General features: G+C 44.6%; 1 protein-coding gene across 2 annotated transcripts in view; it reads left to right on the top strand.

The window, feature by feature from the left end:
• VPS13A (vacuolar protein sorting 13 homolog A) overlaps window positions 1-19,991 on the top strand; it is a 273,789-nt gene that overhangs the window by 146,226 nt on the left and 107,572 nt on the right. For both annotated transcript variants that reach the window (XM_026652410.2, XM_026652411.2), the window contains exons 41-42: window positions 3,346-3,702; window positions 12,003-12,104. In XM_026652410.2, the coding sequence (XP_026508195.1) occupies window positions 3,346-3,702; window positions 12,003-12,104 (459 nt within the window). The remainder of the gene's footprint in view (window positions 1-3,345; window positions 3,703-12,002; window positions 12,105-19,991) is intronic.

The following is a 19,991-nucleotide window of genomic DNA, read 5'->3' as shown; positions in this document are numbered from 1 at the left end:
TAGTTGAAAAGCCATCTCTTGAATTCTTCCTGATATACTATTGTTTGATAAACAAACAATATCAAGCTGTTTTGCAGCGTTGTCCTCTGGAATTGATAAGTGTCTTTTGCTGAAGGTACACAAGCGTGTCACCAATAGTATGACGTTTCCCATTTTGAGCAATCCTCAGATTTACCTGATATGATGCTATCAGGGCCTTTACATTAATATTGCATAGAGAGGTAATTTGTTTTGTTTCTTGAGCAGTCTTTCAAATCTTTAAAAAACAAAACAAAAAAAACAAAAACCCATGATATTTGTCTTCTAAAGAGCTGTGCTTTCTATTGAGGTAACATTGAGTAGGGAAGGTTTAATTGAATATTGGATAACAGATGATAGCAAATGATGCACTAAGCCCATGGCTCACTTTTTTCAGCATTCAAAGTAAATCCAAATGATAGGTACTTAGGATCATACTTTTTAACAATGTTATATTTTCATTGCTTTGTAGCAGGAAGCCAACAAGCAGTGCCTGAAATTTCTTCATTTTTTTCAGTCAGGTTTTGATTCATACCACTGCCTATTTCATCAACAGACCTTTGTGTTTCAGTATAATTTCTTTTAAAACTACTGCTAGTTATCCACTTATCCATAGTTGAGGATCACATATATTCCCAAGTACATAACTTTCATTACCACATGGACTAACATAAGTGATGCCAAAGCATTCAGACGAGAGGGTCTCAGGCGGATGGGATTTTAAAACTTGTGATGAACTAAAGCTTGGGCTGTGTCCCTGGAATGTGTGTGTGTGTGCCTATTAAGGTGATCTGACTGGTTGGGGATATGCTTAAGGAAATTAGAAGAGATAGGAATCGGGGTGGGGGTGAGAGTTAGAGGACATGAGGTTTAGACTGAGGGGTAGGGGCTGTGGCTGGAGTGCTGGGGGCTCTGGTGGTGTGAGTGGGTAGATGTTAAAGGACAGTGTTGGCTCAGAGCGGGGGATAGAGAGATGGGGTAAATCATCACTGGAAGTAAGGGGCTGTACCTGGGCAGTAGGCAGCTTCAGCTCCAATTCACCCATGTTCCAAGGCTTCAGATTCACAGTTCCCCCTGAGTCAGGGGTTTTTGTCAGTCTCATTGCAGGCCTCGGCCTTGTTGGAGAGTCTTTTCCACTCACCACCTGCCCTGTTCCCTGGACACTCAGCTTCTTCTTTATGTTTACGGGATTCCACAGCCATACTTCTTGAAGCTGGGCTGTGGTTCAGGGAGGCCTCTCTAGCCCATCGCTCTCCCTTCTGGTTCCCATTCCAGGGGCCTGTCCTCCTGAATCTGTGCTTCTCTGTAATTCTCTTCTCCCAGCTCTCTGCTCTTTCTCCCCTCTTGGGAGTCACCTAACAGCTGGGTTTTATCATATTAAGGAGGTAGCAAGCTGATTTAACACCTGGCCTCCGTTCTTCTGCTAATCTGCTGATCCCTTGAATAGCTGTTTTTTTTTTAAAAGGGGCCATGCCATGAATTTAGGGGTTGGCTAGCCCCAGGTTCCACTACCGTTTGAAAGAGAGAGATCACCCTATTACAGCACACTACTTCCAAGTGAACGTATCACGATTTGAGAATCTCTGTAGTAGTGGCAAAAACCTCAATTCTATGAAAGCAGTCATAAGAACATTATTGTAATCCTTAATGGACAGCTGTAGTTTGAGCTTGAAACCCTGTTGCAAAATCACGACGTGTTGTAAAGCTGCTTGACATTTCATTTTGGAACATGCCAAAAGGTTTTTTCAGAATTTAGTCTGACATTATTTCATGACAACACAAACAAGAAGATGTTTTTAATCTAGAAAAGAAGATAAAATGTTATATTATGACATGTCAGTGGTACTAATGCATACTATGTAAAACTAATGTAAAAGTGAAATAAAACATTCTGAAACAATTTCAGAATTCAGAAACGTGCTTGTTTTGAAAAAATTTGGTAATCATCAAAACAAACACACTTTTCTGAAATACTTCAGTTTTAACAAAAATGGTATTTTTAATAATAAAAGTCAATTTTTTTGTGAAAACATGCGCTAAGACCTTGTTATTACAGTACCATAAACGCAGGGTCCTCTAAATCACTCTTGGGTCATCATCTGGTTTCCTGGTGTTACTTATCTGTCAAAACAAGCAAACTGGCTCATTTGTTCAACCTGGAACTTTTCTGTGGTTTTTAAGGCCCTTGAATCTCCTCTTTGGACTTCCATTTCACTCTAGTATCTGTCGGTCAAAAACCTGTTTTCTGCTGGCCATTATTTCACCTCAAAGGACCACTGAGATATCAGTCTTAGACAAGCCCTATTATGTTTTCCACAGTGTTTGTCATCCTCATTCCCGTACTTTTCTTGACAAAGGTAAATGTAACTTTCCAAGAGATTGTTGTCTTCCTTTTGTCTGAGTCCTCAATGCCATAAGAAAAAAATGGTGGAATAAAAAAGACACTAGAAAAGTGGTTGAGACTTACTTGAATCAAATTTAGAAAATCATGTTTTTCTTATCTGAAATGTTTCTTTTATTAAGCTATCCAAGTTATCTGTAATAGTGCAAAAATGCTAATTACCAACAACTTACATGGCATTGTGAAGGCCAATTTCAGAGGGGATAAAAACTCATTCAGAAGGTTCCTCTCCAGTTTTATGGGATGGGTGATATTGGCCAGCACAAAAGAAATCTGCAAGGCTCTACTTAGTCTTTTTTCAAAGCCTTTATTAAATACTACAGGTATGATCTGTTTTTTCTTCTACAGAAGCATCCCTTGGCAGGAAATAGTCCCAAAGTAAACTACATAAACATTGTCATTGAGAAAGGGGAACCTCATTTTCTGTCATCTATACCTGTTTCTTTCCCTCCCGATTATTTCTCCATACTGCTCACTACATTACATTTAGAAATGGGAGAAAGGTCTGGAAGACTTGTTTAATTATTTTCTGGATTTGAACTCTCCTCCCGTCTGCCCCATCTCTGAAGCATGTACACAGTTATGTTGTTTTGAGGTACTAGCTAGAGGTTTCAGTCTTACACATATTTGAAAGCTGTTCTGGAAGGCAGACAGAAGGGGCATGGCTTAACCCCAAAGCAAGTCTGAACTATCTTTAGTGTATGGAGAGAGAGAAGTAAAGCATACGAGTGCTAAAATGAGGGAAAGTCAGTCCCAAAAAGGAAACAATCAGGTGCTGTAATAAATATTCATTATAATTTTGAAACTGAAAGCAGTAACTAGTCAGTTCAAGAGATTACTTTAAAAAGTGGTTATTGATATACCCAGTTCCATGTTTTTTACATATACCCAACGGCACTGAATAATCAATTTTTTTCCCCTCATAGGTTTCACCCATTATCATAAATACAGTGATTACTATTACATCGGCACTTTCTCCAACTACAGAGACTTCAGAAGAAGAGATTAGTCCAATTCCTCCAGACCTATGGGATAAGAAAGATATAAAAAAATTAAAAATGTGGTTTCTTGAAAAGTCAAATGAAAATGAAAATAAAAATACAGCAGCTGAGTTGGTTCTCACAGGGGAGACATTAAATATGAGAATTGAATCAGTCATTGTAACTCTTGAAGCTGGAGTTGGTCACAGAACGGTACCTATGCTTTTAGCAAAGTCGTCATTTTCCGGAGAAGTCAAAAATTGGAGTACGCTCATCAACCTCCATTCCCAGCTTGAACTGGAGGTAAGGATATAATATAATGACACTTTTCCCAAAAGCAGGTGTAATAATGATTATGAAACTGACTTGTTACTTAGACAAGGCTTATGAAAGAAACTTTTGACAAGTAAAGGTGATATTTTTATCTAGCAGTTAAACTTCAGGGGGGGGAAAGTGCCTTGTGGAGCACAACCTTCCATTGTTCACTATCTGCAGAGTCCTTGTACTTCACTGCAACAACCCTAAGTTATGGAGCAACAATCCCTAAATTCCCAGACAATGTTAGTTTATTCTATCACAAAGTTACTACCCTTCATTCCCAGCCCCCTCACACTACACGCAATTGTGGCTCATAATTGAAAATACTTATTGACATAAAATTCATCAGTTATTTTAGATAGGAACTATATTTGAGCATGGATTTTTTTGGTATGTTTGTTTGCATTCCTGTAATGCCTATAGATTCAACCAAGATCAGTTCCCTATTCTGCCACGCTCTGTACAAACATAGATGATCCATACCTTGAAGAGTTTATAATATAATGCCCCACTCTGGCAAACAATGCCCATGCTTAACTTCATAATTGTGAGTAGTCCCACTAAAGTCAAGTTAGTGTTTGTGGGATTGGGACATACATAGACAGGACAGACATATAATGGGAGAAAGAGATGTAGAGTACAATTTTCAAAAGCTCCTAAGTCTCACTGAAAATCAGTGGGACTCGATTTAGTGTCCTAATTCACTTTTAAAAATGGGATTGAGGACCAGATTGTTAAAGATATTTAGGCACCTAAAAATTCAGATAGATGCGTATGGGATTTTCAGAAGTGCGTCGATATGTAACTCCCATTGATTTCAGCAGGAGTTAAGCATCAGTGCTTTTTTGAAAATCCCACTGGGTGCCTGTGTGCATCTTTAGGCACGTAAATACTTTAAAATGTCTGACCCTTAGTACTTTGAAAAACTTTACTCATAACCTACAAGCAGAGTGGTTTGCAAATGTTATGTTAGTACGGTAGATGCTTGTTTGCAGCAACGTCTTGAAAGAGCAACCACTGCTTATGAGCAACATTTCCCCTGTGAACACTTTCCTTTCTGTGAATTGTCAACACTCCCCATAACAGCAATAACCACTTACGAGCAACGTACCAAAAGAACACTGATATGTTGCTACCAGCCGATCAGCAGTGTAGGGGAGAATCAAGTGTAAAAACTGTAGAAAACAGTCTATAATCATTATCTCAAGGTCCCTATTGATATAGCTGCTTTAGTCTCTGGGCCCCAAGCTGGCTCTGCCCTCCACTTTCTGCAGCCCAGCATCTATCACAATTCTGGATGTCTAGGCTGCTTGAGATAGATCAGCATTTTGGTGCTGCACACACTGGCCATGTGCCCTCTGCTTCTGCTTGCCACCAGATTCTCTGTGTTCACAGCAGTGGACGGTGGTTTCTATTGCTCCTACCCGTCTCCTTTTTTAGTTTTTTTCTGACCAATTTTTGGGTAGGGGGAGCAGTGTTCTCCCTCTTCAGCATTCCTCCTCCTTACTGGGTCATTTAACGCTTTGGGAGTGTAACTTACCCTAAGTGTCAGCAGCAGTGTCTCGCTGCCAGATACTCTGCCCCTATACAGTCATGACAGAGCAGCCAAGAAAGCACAGGATCAAATCACTGTTCTATTTGTGAGGCAGCCTTCCCAGGCTCGGCAGATGGTGAGTTGTGCCCAGCCTGTGCCCAGCCTTCCATCCCTAACTCTGCTATATCCCAAGGCTGTGAGTGGGATAGGCAGATGGAGTCCCCTACCCACCAAGGCAGCCATGATTCCAACAGGGAAAAATGGACAGGGTCCCCAGTGCAGAGCCGGGAGAGGCTCTAAAAGTGAGGAAGACTCTGACTACTTGACTGAGGGGATAAGTCCCAGAGGACTCCTGCAGAACAAAGAGGGCAGATTTGTGAGGCCCACAAGTCTCCCCTCCCCTCTTCCCAAGTCTTAAATGGGTAGGGGGAGCAGTGTGGGTCTTGAGCATCCTGGGGAAAGAAGCAGGGCTTCTAATAAGCCCCCTCCCAAAGGGAATGGGACCTAGTGGGTGAGAATTCAGAGACAGTTCTTTCAATCCCAGAAATCCTGGAATTCCAACCATTCTGGACTTTTTCCAAGAAGACATAGACAAAGGCTTTAACCAGTATCGTGCATCAGGTCTCTGCTCTTACTCGTGTGCTATTGGCAGGATCTTCTGGCTTCCTGGCATAGGTAACCAGATTCTTTCCAACTTTTCCCACTTCCAACTCAGGCCACTCTTCCCAAAATGGGACCTTTGGCTAGTTTTGAGGGCTCTGACAAGCCATCTCTTCAAGCCTCTGACTTTAGTGTTGGCCTTTTATTTTTCCAGTAAGACTTGTTTCTTAGTAGTTGTCATGTCTGTCAAGTGAGTGTCGGAGCTGGCAGCCTTCTCTATACAGGATCCTTACTGCACATTCTATGAGGACAAGGTGATGTTCAAGACACCAGAATCCTTTCTTCCTAAGGTAAATTCCTCCTTTCATGTTTCTCGATGGGTCGCGCTTCATTCATTCTGTCTAAATCCATAACATCCAACTGAAAAGATGAGGCATGAAGAGTGCTGAAAATCTTAAACATACAGGATCTACAAGAAGATCAGACTCCTTATTTGTGTCTTTCCACCCAAAATGCCAGGGATTCAGAACTTCCACATCCTTCGTTGCTAGGCATATTAAACTATGTATTGTGTAAGCCAACAAGACATCAGGGTTTCCTGTACCGTAAGAGATCAAGACATGTTCCATGAGATCCCTTGCAATTTTGTGGGCAAAATGAGCAGGTGTGTCCATCTCAGAAAGTTGCAAAGCGACTACTTAGTCAACAGCTAACTGTGACATACCAATGTACAATCCAGATTAATGAGTAGCTGTGTCACCCCTTCCCTGTAACCTGGGGTGCCCTTTATTATGCCTTGCTGCTTCAGCCTCCAAACAGCCTCTAGTATGTTAGTCATTCCCAGCTATGTCTGTGTGTGTGCTGCAGCCATCTGGCCAACCTCTGGCTCTTACCAGCCTTGATTATGATTCAGGGTGACCCCAACACACTTCCAGGATCAGATTTCCCCCCAGAAAAATGTCTTGTACTGTTCAGCCCTCTACTGGACAGTACAAATAGAGTCCATTATTCCTTTAAGGAAATAATGTGCATACAACTTGTTACCCCAAATGGAATTACCCAGACACTTCAGTTTGAACACTGGATTAAATAAAATAAGTTTAACTACAAAGAGAGAGATTTTAAGTGAGTACAAGCAATGAGGCATAACCCAGAAATGGTTACAAGAAAAATAAAGTATTTACTGATGCCTAACTTAAGAAACATTAGATTCAAAGCAGAGTTTCCTCACCACATGCTTTGAGCCGTTTTAGTGATCAAACTTCTTAGGTCAAGACCCCTTCTCTCAGTATCCAACTAATGCTTCCTTTGTTGGTGTCAATGTGATGGGTAGGGAGAGAGAGAGAGGGGTGCCTTGGGGTGTTTGTCCCTCCTTTTTATATTTTCAGTCCCTCTCTTGAAAAACATATCCCCCTGAGAATCAGGAGCAAAGAAACTGTGTGGAAGGATATTCCCTGATGTTTTTTTCACCTGTTTGAACTTCCTTTGTCTTCCCTTCCTGCATGATGACTCCATTTGCTGCTTAAATGCTAACTAAGCAAAGCACAAATTCCTTTGTTTAGGACAAATCTGCCAGTTTCTGTTTGGGCAGGGCTGTGGGGTTTGGAACGTGTTGTTAACGTCATACAGGGTAATCTTATAACTTCACATACAATGTTGCCACACATATTTGGGCAGAACAATATTGATCAGCAAATTGAGTTTTCAAATGATACCTTACAAGACATACTTTGTAGAGAGATTATTACAGTAGGGCATAGGGTGTGTATTCAGGGGTGTATTCCATCACACAAACACCTTCATTAAGCACTATAAGATGAACTTTGTCATCCTCATTGGCCTCCTTTGGCATTAAGGCACTGTAGGTGGCGGCCCAGAACCAATAGACTTTTCAGCAAGCTCGCAAAAAGGAGGATATTACTTTTCTACCAAACTTTTGTTTCATAACTCTCCCTACATCTATTCACTGCTCACCACTTCACAGATATCCAGAACTGTGGGAGACACTGGGCTGCAGACCAGAAAATTTCTTACTGATAGTTTCCTTTCGGATAGCATCTCCTACAATTCTGCCCACCCTAAATGGCGTAGAAGCCAGGGTGAGATATGTAGTGGATTCGTTACCATATGACTGTCAACTTTGGTCTAATGTACATAGTTATTTTGTTATCTTGAGTTATTCTCAAGCTGTACAACTTTCATAATATCATCTGGCAGCAAACTGGATTGTAAGGGGAATGGCCAAACCATGTATTGTCCAAATGCTGATCTGCCCTGTGAGCTGCAGAGAGAGGAGGGCATCCCAGACATCCAGAAATTTGGGAGATGTTATTAGCAGAAATGAAATTGTCAGTAAGAATTTTCCATTCTGCCTTCTAGGGGAGCAGTGGGGGTACCTGTGGCCACATTCCCCTTCAGAGGGATTGAGGGGGTTTCCCCTGCACTGTTCTTGGACTAGAATGTATTAAAGGATGTGGGGTAGCCTGGCTGCATCTCATCACTAAGGCTGTGATTTTGTCACGGAGGTTGCGGAATCCATGACTTCCAGAGACCTCTGTGACTTCAGCCCATGGCGGCTGGGAGCTGCGGGGTACCCCCACCTCCTGAGATGGTGGGGGCCCTTGGCACTCTGGGCAGCAGAGGGCCCCGCAGCTCCTGGCCGTGGTGGGGGGCCTCACCGTTCCTGGCTGCCACTGGTGGCCCAAAAGCTCCGAGCTGCCTCCAGGGGGGCCTGGGATGTCCGAGCAGTGGCAGAAGGCCCCACAGCTCAGGGTTGCCACCAGCGGCCTCTGCAGCTCCTGGTCACCACGGGTGGCGACCCCTGGGAGCTATGAGCCACCATGGGCGGCAGGTGGCCCCCACAGTTCCTGACTGCCACGGTCAGCAGGGGGCCCAGCAGTTCCTGGCTGCCACTGGTGGTCCCAAAGCTCTGAGCTGCCTCTGGCAGCAGGGGCCCTAGGAGCTCCAAGCAGCTGCAGGCAGCAGGGGCCTGCCACGGACAGTGGGGTTCCCCATACTTCCCAGCTGTCACTGGTGGCACCAAAGCTTCAAGCCGTCTCTGATGGTGGGGGCCCCAGGAGCTCCAAGCAGCCGCGGGCGGCCCCACAGCTCCTGGCCGCTGCAGGTAGCGGGAGGCCCCGCAGCTCCTGGCCACCACAGGCAGTAGGGACCCCCTACAGCGGGCCCCTGGCAGCTCCCAGCTGCTGTTGGCAGCAGGGATCCTGCCACTCTGGGCGGAAGGGGCCTCCAGAGCTCTGAGCCCTCACAGATGGTGGGGGCCCCCATAGCTCTGAGCCTGGGCCCCCGCAGCTGCCCAGCCGCCGAAGGTGGTGTGGGGACTCCACAGCTCCTCAGTTTGTCACAGGTGTTTTTAGTAAAAGTCATGGACAGGTCATGGGCTTCCATGAATTTTTCTTTATTGCCCGTGACCTGTCCATGACTTTTACTAAAAATATCCTTGACAAAATCTTAGCCTTACTCATATCACCATCATATGGTGCTTTTGAAGGTTGACCAGGTATTGTGGTATCAATTTAGACTTACTTCATGTTTTCAGGTTTATCTTCAAAACCATAAGTGCTGGAAACATGTTAGTCTGGTTGCGTCAAATGTTTTTTATCAGTAGTATAATGTAAAACACTTATACAATTTTCTCTCTTGTGTTTTTACATTAGACATTGACATTTTGGTATAATATTCATTCTTGAGATTTGTACCTGTCTTGCAACACTTTCATTCACCTTTCTTTCCTTAATCATTAGCCCACATGGATAGACTTCCTTTGAGACTTAAGGGGAAACTTGGACTAATGTAGACTTCCATTAGATTAAATAGGGAGTACTATGTATACCAACTAGAGCAGGAAACTGGATACCAGAGTTGGGGTCTAGGTTTTGTCATTGACTTGCTATGTAAATATAGCTAAATATCTCTATCTGTGAGAGTCTGTTTACCTAAATGTAAACTAGGGATGGTGCTACTAATCTGACTCACAGGATGGTTGTGAGAATTAATGTTTAATGGTGTGTTTTGAGATCCTCAGATGAGAGCAGATATATATTCAAAGTATTGTGTGTAGTTTACTGTTGCATCTTAGGCTATAAATGAAATGTGCATTCACTGATCAGAATTTTCTGCTTCACGAATCGTTCCTCTCTGGGTGTGTGCGGTGGGCATGTGAATGCCTGCAAAATTATTTAAATCCATTTGGCTAAAATATCTTCCACAAACTGGATCCACAGCCTGGAGAAGAAGAGCCCTTGCATCATGTACCCAGTATTCAGCCCTGCTAATTGTGTTGTGCACTGAGCTCAAGATTTGGCCCTATACAAAGAATAAAAGTGGAAAGTATGACCAACTTTTTCCAAAAACACAAAACACTTATTGCATTAAAGACAGATAATAAATGTTTTCCCAGTATTATAATTCCACATAAGCAATTATAATAGTTGCCAAATGGATGTAGCATAATTATGAACAGGATAGGAAATGGTCCCTGAGACAATATCTCTTAAGACATTACACATTATGAAAGACTGTGAGAACCCCTGGGTTAGAGAATTTGCTAATGGGATACAGAACTTTGCACTCTAGGCCACTTATTCATATTTAGAACTGGAAAAGTAAGTAGAAAATGAAATCTGTTGCTATCAGGTGGTGGTTTAATAACCTACATGAAATTGGTTGGTGATTTTAGTCCAGCTTATACTGACGTGTTTCCACATCCCAGTGGTTCTATTGGCATGCTTCTCAAAGACACCAAAGGTAGAAATGGCTATGTAGAGAGAATTTACCCTAATGGTTCTTATTGGTTAGAATTGAGACACATTTATGTGGAATTGGGTCATGGGGAAGTTTGTGCTGCTGCCTTATGGGCCATGCTTGCTTTGTGTTGTATAAGTAAAAGATTTCTGTCTCTAGTTCCCTTTATAGTCAGATTCTACTACCTTTATTTATATTTAGAACCTTACTCATTGATTGATTTCTGTGGGGCTACTTGAGACATAATGTGCTATTCATTTTGAATAACGGTGGTGGAATTTAGTCCATGATGACGAACATCAAATTTCTTTAAAATAAACGACATGAGAACGAATGGATATAAACTGGCCGTCAGGAAGTTTAGGCTTGAAATTAGACGACGGTTTCTAACCGTCAGAGGGGTGAAGTTCTGGAACAGCCTTCCGAGGGAAACGGTGGGGGCGAAAGATCTCTCTGGCTTTAAGATTAAACTTGATAAGTTTATGGAGGGGATGGTTTGATGGGATAAGGTGATTTTAGTCAATAGGTCTATAACATGCCATTGCAGGTAATTAGTATCAATGGTTGATGCGGGTCTGGCTGGAGATTCTTGCCCGCATGCTCGGGGTTCTGCTGATCACCATATTTGGGGTCGGGAAGGAATTTTCCTCCAGGGTAGATTGTCAAAGGCCCTGGATGTTTTTCGCCTTCCTCTGCAGCATGGGGCAGGGGTCGCTGGCTGGAGGATTCTCTGCTCTTGAAGTCTTCAAATCATGATTTGGGGACTTCAACAGCTGAGTCAAGGGAGAGAATTATTCCAGGAGTGGGTGGGTCAGCTTTTGTGGCCTGCATCATGCGGGAGGTCAGACTAGATGATCATATTGGTCCCTTCTGACCTTAAAGTCTATGAGACACCTCTCCCCCGATATAATGCGACCCAATATAACACGAATTCAGATATAACGCGGTAAAGCAGTGCTCCAGGGGCGAGGGGGAGTGGGCGGCGGGCTGCGCACTCCGGCGGATCAAAGCAAGTTCGATATAAAGCGGTTTCACCTTTTTTGGCTCCTGAGGAGAGCGTTATATCGGGGTAGAAGTGTATTTAATTCAAAGACTCATCTGCCTATATGTGGAAAACAGCTAGGGTGAAATCCTGGCCTCAATGAAGTCAGTGACAAAACTCCCATTGACTTCGCTGAGGCCAGGATGTCAGTCCTATTGTTTTTTCATGTTTTATTTTAATTTTACTTAAAGGTTTTTTATATTCTAATATAATGAAAACAACAACATGTTATAATGTCTTATTTTGATGTTTCTTTTTGAGTCTATAGAGCATCTTTTATTATTTGCTGTTGGTTCTAAGGTGTATCTCTTCTTAATTCAGTACTCTGATGATTTTATATTTCTTTAGGTGCATTATTACAATGAGATGTTTGGTGTGTGGGAACCTTTGCTTGAACCACTAGAAATTGAAAAGAGTGATGATTTCAAACCATGGACTCTTGGAATCAAGGTATATTTTCAGAAGTGTAAATTGAAACAACTAACATGCAAATCTACATTTTAAATAATTTTTGGGTTGAAACCTGAACCAATAGAACAAGGCTATTTGAACTTAATATTAATACCCTGTTCAGTCATGTATGCCAAGGGGATAAAATGCAGAGTAGGCCACAAGGCTAATATAACTCTAACTATGTATATTGGCTAAAAGTGAGTGTAGTTAGAAGTTGATTGACCACACTTTTCCCCCCTCTTTGCATTGTTATATCTGGACCATGTACAGTCATGATTAACTTAGAGACAGAAACTGTTCACGTAATGCAGCACAGTGATTAGTCTACAGTGGCTACTCACTTGCCAAAGTATATATTTAAAAGTTCATTTTTAAATTGTGTACAAAAACTGAAATTGAAAAAGAAAAGAAGTTTTCTTTCTTCACATTGATTAAACCAACAGTTCTCCTTTGAGTAGATGCAGCCACGTATTTCATTTAGGTGTCTGTGCCCAGAGTGCCGGAGCCAGAGAATTTGCCTACCAGTATCCATACAGGGGCGGCACTTGCGCCTTGTAGCCGTAGCCCTTCGCCTGTAGCACCGCCCTGACCCCTCTTCGGTTCCTTCTTACCACCTGTGGCTGGAGTTGGAGCTCTGTGTGGTTTTCAGCCTCACAATCCTCTATTAAGTTAGTTTTTTTTCTCGTTCTACACAGTTCATTAGTACCCCAATATAGTGGTAGTTGTAGTTTGTCTCCTAATGATGCCCTCACCAGGGTTTAAACATTCTGTTGTGTGGGTGGGGCGAACCCTACTAACTATCCCTACACACGGTGCTTGCTGTGCCTAAGTGAAGCCCACGTTAAGAAGCAGTGTTCAATTTGCAGATTGTTCACAAAACAGACTCAAGTGGCGAGGAATCTCCATCTGAAGCAGCACCTGCTCAAACATGCCATGTGGACTGTTTCAGTACCGAGGCCCCTATCAGATCATAGGTCGCCCCTGGATTCGGAAAGTGCTGCCACTTTGCTTCTTGGAGCTAGCGCCTCTCCAAAGAGATTGAAGACTTGTTCCCCATCATGTGTGCTGAGGAAAAGGTCACATAAAACCAAGCGATGCCACTTCGGGTCCTGTGGGGGCTTGTCTCCCTCCTTTAGAAGGAGCATGGATCGGCACGTGGTGAATGCTGGTGCATGGGATGGAGCAGGTCCTGTCAGCTGCTCCCCAACACTATGCAGGGAGGTCAGAAACCCTGTACCATTTATTCTGGTTCTGGCCCGAGGGTGTCTTTTTAGTCCGGTACCGATGAGGGCGATGCTGGCACTGGCTGATTCAGCACAGTGTATCAGGCAACAGGGACCTCCTCTGCCTTTCTGTCTTGACCTCTCCCTTGGTCCAGAACTTTGCCAGGGCTGTGTCCTTTATAGCCCTATTGGCTGGACAGGCTGCTGAACCTATGGGTCTCCTGATGCTGCGCCCTGATGTTTCCCTTGCACTCTCAGAAGAAACGGGACTTCTTATAAGCAACCTCCTTGGTACAGGAACTACTTCAGTTCCTATGTGACCAGCACTGCCAGTCACTGCCCTCCACCTTGGCACTCTTAGTTATGTCAGTGCCGATGTCGACTTCGGGATCGACACCACTCCCAGCACCGGAAACAGCGGAGGCATACTTGCTGCCAGCCGTACCATTTCTACCATTGGTATAAGCCCCCTCATCATTCTGGGCTATGGACGAGTCTGACCGGCTACTTACGCTCTTAGAACTGACCCCACTGTTATGCCCCGAAGCCTGGGACTCCTCGGTGTCCGAGTGGTGATCTTATTCCTCTTGCTCTGTTGCTGAGCAAGGGCTGTTCATAGAGTGCTGTGGGTACCAGGATTCACGCCCATCTCATGGTCGGGCCAGGGGCCCCTAGCCTGGCGCCTACTGGACACCAATGCCTTATCAATATTAGTGGCCTCCATGGAATCTGTGGAATAAGTTGCAGAGCTCCCATTCCTTGTCCTGCTCAAAACAGAGATCGTTGTCCAGGTACTGGTGAACCTTTCCCTTGAGCAGCCTCCAGAGTCATGCTGCTGATGCCTGTCAGTGCTGGAGCAGGATCCGAGTCTGGCACAGTTAACTGCCTCATCCTCGTCCTTGGATGTTGCCGCAGTGCCAGGCTCTTCCTCCCAGTGACTTTCAAGGCACATCAAGACCTGTTGTGGCACATCGCTGCCTTCCTGGGTATTCAAGCGTAATTCCTACAGAACACCCGCGAGTTAGTGGATATCCTGCAGCTGTTGGCCCCTGGGACAGTCACCCTCCCTATTAACAGTGCGCTCCTTGAGCCTACTAAGGTCCTCTGGAGCATGCCGTCTTGGGTACCAACTGCAACTAAGCACATGACAAAGCGCTACTTCATGCCCACGCAGGTATTTGAGAGGTTTTATTCCCATTCGGCTCCGAATTCCTTGGTAGTAACTGCAGTGAATGATAGAGCGTGGCAGGGCAGGTTTAAATACGTTCCCAGGGACAAGGACTCTTAAGTGACTGGACCTGATGGGCAGGAAGATTTACACCTCCTCTTTCTTGTAGATGCAAATTGCTAATCAGCAGGTACTGCTGTCCAAATACGACTTTGTCAGCTGGATAGCCATGTCTAAATTTGCAGAGCAGCTGCCTGATGCCTCAATGGAGGAGTTTTGGACATTTGTCACTGAAGGCTGCTTGGTGGAGAAGACTTCTTTGCAGTCCATGCTAGATGTTGCAGATATGTCAGCCAGAGTGATGGCCTCTGCAGTGACCATGAGGAGGTCTTCCTGGCTTCAGAACTCAGGCCTTGCTCCTGATGTCCAGCAGGCCATTGAGGATTTGTCCTTCGATGGCCCATTACTATTTTCAGATAAAGCAGATGAGACTCTGCACTCCTTCAATGACCCTTCAGTCCTTGGGAGTGTATACACTGGCAGTGCAAGGCTGCCACTATGGTGTTCAACAGTAACGATAACCGCGGTATCATCTGCAGTGTGTATTTGGGCAGCCTTTCCTTTTCATGAGGCAGCAGGATTACCCCCAGAAAGGGGCATACATCCCACAGCAGAAAGCAGTTGAGTTCAGGGTTTGGATAGTCCACACGTCCTTCCCTGATGCCCCCAAGCATCCGTTTTGACTCCTTGGTGCAAAGCAGTGTTCCAGTCGTTGGTCCCTTCCCCTCATTTGCTCCATTTTGAGGACAGGCTTGCCCGCTTTCACGATGCTTGCGTCTCAGTCATCACCAACAGCTGGGTCCTAAGCACTGTCAGATCAGGGTATGCCATCCAGTTCCTCTCCATCCCTCCCCATCTCTCTTCCAGAACCCTTCTTACAAGATACTGTTCCTCAAGCAGGTTCGCTCTCTGCTTGCGTTGGGAGTGGTGGAGGAGGTTCCACCGGATCACCGGGGTCAGGGTTTCTGTTCCTAGTGCTTTTTGGTGTCCTTCGCAGCCTGAAGAAATAGATCAGATACATGAGGATCTGAATTGTCACTCTATTGACTGTCCCTCCATGTCTCAGAATGACTGATTTCCTGTCTTACACGTTCAGGACATTTACTTCATGTGGTGATTTTGCTGAGGCACAGAAAATTCCTTCAATTCATTGTAGCAGAGCGCCATTTCCAGTATACAGTGCTTCCTTTGGATCTCTCTTCTGCTCCTGCATTACCAAATGCATGGCTGTCATCATGGCATATCTCAGAAGGAAAGGGATCCATATCTTCCCATATCTGGATGACTGGCTACTGAGAGGCAGATCCAAGAGAGGAAGTCCTTTCTTGTGTCAACACTGCACTATGCTCGCTCAACCTTCTGGGTCTCATCCTAAACATCAGGAAGTCTGCTTTGGTACGCACTCAGAAAATAGAGTTAATTTGGGTCCTAATAGACTCTACAGGTTCGAGAGCATTTCTGCCAACCAACCATTTTCAGTCTGCAGTCTGTGCCTTCCACGACAGTTCGGATGTGCCTATTTGGGATCACTGAGAGGCCAAGGTCTGTGGGGGTGTGACGAAGTGGGAATCTTCTTAATGTTTTCTCTGAATACTGTGTGGGTGCCTCAGTTTCCCCTATGCATTTCTTAAATATCTAGGTGGTGGGATAAGGGTGTGTGATTGTCGCAGAGCCTTAGAGGGCCATTGTGATGCTGTCTGCACAGAGAATGGCCGACACCCTGTCTCCTGGCAACTGATGGCCTGGGCCCCTCCCCTGCAAAGGTGCCAACTGAAGGTGTTGGAGAACAAAGAGATCAGGTGGCCTCCTGGCCCGGGAAAGAGACACAGGCCAGAGGAGAGGCTGGAAAGTTTCAGTTTGGAACTGGCTGGGGAAACGGAGGGGGGGCCCAGTCTGGGCTCTGGCCTCCCTGGCCCCAAGATGGACCTGACTCAGGGGTCTTGTTTCCTGTACCTACAAGCTCTGTTTTAGACTGTGTTCCTGTTGTCTAATAAACCTACTGTTTTACTGGCTGGCTGAGAGTCACGTCTGTCTGTGGAATTGGGGTGCAGGGCCCACTGGCTTCCCCAGGAGCCCCGCCTGTGCAGACTCACTGTGGGAAGTGCACGGTGTGAGAAGGGGATGCTGAATGCTCCGAGGTCAGACCCAGGAAGGGCGAAGCTCTGTAAGCTTCTTGCCCTGGAGACAGTATGCTTGCAGCGAGGAGGCTCCCCCAGAGTCCTGACTGGCTTCGAATGGAGTAGTTCCAGAGCATTGCCCGGTGACTCCGTGACAGGGGGGAGCAGGAGTTCTCTCTGAATATCAATTTGCTGGAGCTTCAGACCATTTACAATACGTGTCGTGTTTTGAGGCCATATCAGGAACTCAATAGTTCACATATTTACCTGACAATACCACTATGATGTATTCTGCGAACAGGCAAGGAGGAGCACACTCCAGGATGCTCTGCCAAGAGGCAATCAGGTTGTGGCAGTTTTGCATTGGGCAGAGTACGCTCTCATAGCCGACTACTTGCTTAGGGTTCAGAATCACCTTGCCGACCATCTCAGCAGGAATTTTTTGCTGAATCATGAGTGAGCTCTAAAGACAAACATACTCAGGACTATATTTGCATTCTGATGATTGACCTCTTTGCTACAGGGGACAACAGGAAATGTGATCTGTTCTGCTCTTGAGGAGCCTTCAGTCCAGGCTCCCTGTCCAATGCCTTCCATCTCACTTGGTAAGCAGCTCTCTTCTGTGCCTTTCCCCTGATCCCAGTCATCCCACTGGTCATCTTGAAAATGAAGATGGATTCATCATCAAGTTCCTATTACGCCTCTGGCGTTTAGGGCAGTGACGAAGCTCCTCCACTCCTGTCTGTTTCTGGCAAGTCTTTCAATGGTTCCCCAGCTGTGCGCCAGGTTTTTCAGCTCTGCTTCCACAGCTCTTCATCATGTTGTTTTTGGAAGGCCTCGTTTTCGCTTGCCTTCAGGTGTCCATCTTATTGCTACTCTGGTGATGGAATCAGTTTCCATCCAAAGCACATGATCGATCCATCTCCAACGCCTCCTGGCAGTGATGGTGCTCAGATCCTCTTGGCTGCACTGTGTCAATAGATCTTGGTTTGAGATTGTTCTGGGTCAAAAGAGATGTAGGATTTTTCTGAGGCAGGTTATATGGAATGAAGATGGTTTAGACATGTCATACTTTCTCGTTCCCCAGCATTCTACACTATAAAGTAGTGTTGAAAGTACGCAGCTCTGATAAATCTTGAGTTTGGTTTTGGTGTTGTATTTTGATGATTTCCAGACTGTATTTAAGCTCCTGAAGGATGTTCCTGGCTTTATTGATTTTGTTCCGGATGTCCTGGCTTGTTCCACCATCCTGGCTGATGGTGCTGGCCAAGTACGTGAATGTTTCTACATTGCTGAGAACATAATCCTCTATCCAGACTGGTGATGGTGAGGCAGTATTAAAGGTCCTGATATCTGTCTTATTGCGGTTGATTTTCAGTCCAATTTGCTGGCTGAGTGCGTTGAGTCGAGTTGTTTTTTTCTTGTATATGGTGTTGGGTATATGATAGGAGAGCAACATCATCTGCGAAGTCCTGGTCTTCAAGGGATGAGAAGAGTGTCCATTTAATGCCTCTTGGCATGTCTTCTGTTGTACGCCGCATTACCCAGTCAATGGCAATGTTGAAGAGGATTGCAGACATGACACACCCCTGACATACTCCTGTTTTGACTTCAAAACTGAACTCTCTATGATCAACACTGCATGTAAAGTTGAAATAGAAGCTTTTGATGACATTGATTATACGAAAAGGAATTCCATATGCCCGCAGAATGCACCATAGGCTGGTCCTGTGAATGCTATCAAAAGCCTTCTTAAAGTCTATGAAATTTATGTAGAGTTGCTGTTGCCACTCTAAGCACTGTTCTATTATGTTTCGTAGAGTGAAGATCTGGTCTGTGCATCCACGCTCTTTCCAAAAACCAGCTTGCTCTTTTCTGAGAACGCTATCAACTGGCTCTGATATACACTGGACTATGATCTTACACAATACTTTGCTTGACACAGATAAAAGTGTGATACCACGCCAGTTATTACAATCACTGAGAGTTCCTTTCTTTGGTATCTTCACTATAATCACATTGGTCCACTTATCTGGTACTTTTTCCCTTTTCCAGACTGATGTCAATAGAGGGGCCAGGATAGATGCTGCTAATTTAGGATTTACCTTGAATAATTCTGCATTCAAGTTATCCTTGCAAGGAGCTTTCCCATTTTTTAAGGATTTGAAGGCTTGAATGATCTCTTCCTTAGTTGGGGTGTCTGTGTTGATATCAAGATCTTCTTCTACCTCCTGAATGTTTGCTTTCTCTTTAGGTGGCTCCCTGTTCAGCAATTTTTTGAAATGCTCTGTACAGCGCATTTCTTGTTCTTTTTTGGTTGTTAGTAGATGTCATTATTTGTTCCTGATGAGAGTGTTTGTTGGTGTCTGCTGTTTACCACTGATAAGCCGCGTCATTTTGTAGACGGTTCCTTGTTCACCACGAGCAGCTGCATCCTCTGCTTGTGTTGCCAGATTATAAATATAATGCCATTTGTCCGCTCTCAAAAGGCATTTGACCTCCTGGTGTGCCTTGCTATACTGCTCATGGTATTTGTCCTTTAGCTTCTGGGATTTTGTGTCTAAAACTTTTTTCTTCAGGGCTCGTCTGGTTTCTGTGGCATTCCATGTGCTGGGTGTAATCCACTCCTTCCTTCTCTTCTGCCTGTAGCCTAGACAGGCTTCACTGCTCTGTTTATAAATTGCTGTTACTTTGTCCCACTTCTTGTTGATCTCCTCTTCTGTATTCCCCTCCTCTTCATCAAGGTCTGCAAGTGGTTGAAACCTGTTCTTTAACTGCAGAACGAAGGCTTTCCGTATTTCAAGGGACTTTAGCTTGTCAATATCATAACGTCTATGTCCCTTGTTTGGGCCCACACATCTCAGTTTTAGCTTGATGGAGGCTGTCACAAGGTGGTGGTCGCTGCCAACATCTGCACCCCTTCTCACTTTCACATGTGTCAGTGAGCGTCGCCATTGATCATGATATGGTCAGTCTGGTTCTTATCTCTGCCACTTGGAGAACACCATGTCAGCTTGTGAATTTCACGATGTTCAAATAGGGTTTCGCCGATGACTAGGTCGTTCATATTACAGAAATCAACAAGCCTTTCTCCGTTTTCATTCATAGCGCCACACCCATGTCTTCCCGTTGCTCTGTCGTTGTTTATGTTGTCCTTACTGACCTTGGCATTCAGGTCTCCCATGACAATAGGTCGTGGCATGGTACGCTCTCTAACTCCGCCTGTAGTGTAAGGTAAAATTTGTCCTTTACTTCCCCATCGGAGCATAACACTGTCATTTGTCGGAGCATAACACTGAATCAGGGTGATACTATG

Source organism: Terrapene carolina, unplaced genomic scaffold, assembly GCF_002925995.2.
Source record: "Terrapene carolina triunguis isolate 2854851 unplaced genomic scaffold, T_m_triunguis-2.0 Scaffold113, whole genome shotgun sequence".
NCBI lineage: Eukaryota > Metazoa > Chordata > Testudines > Emydidae > Terrapene > Terrapene triunguis.
Note: the sequence above shows the minus strand (reverse complement) of the source record. Positions and strands in the feature narration are given on the sequence as shown.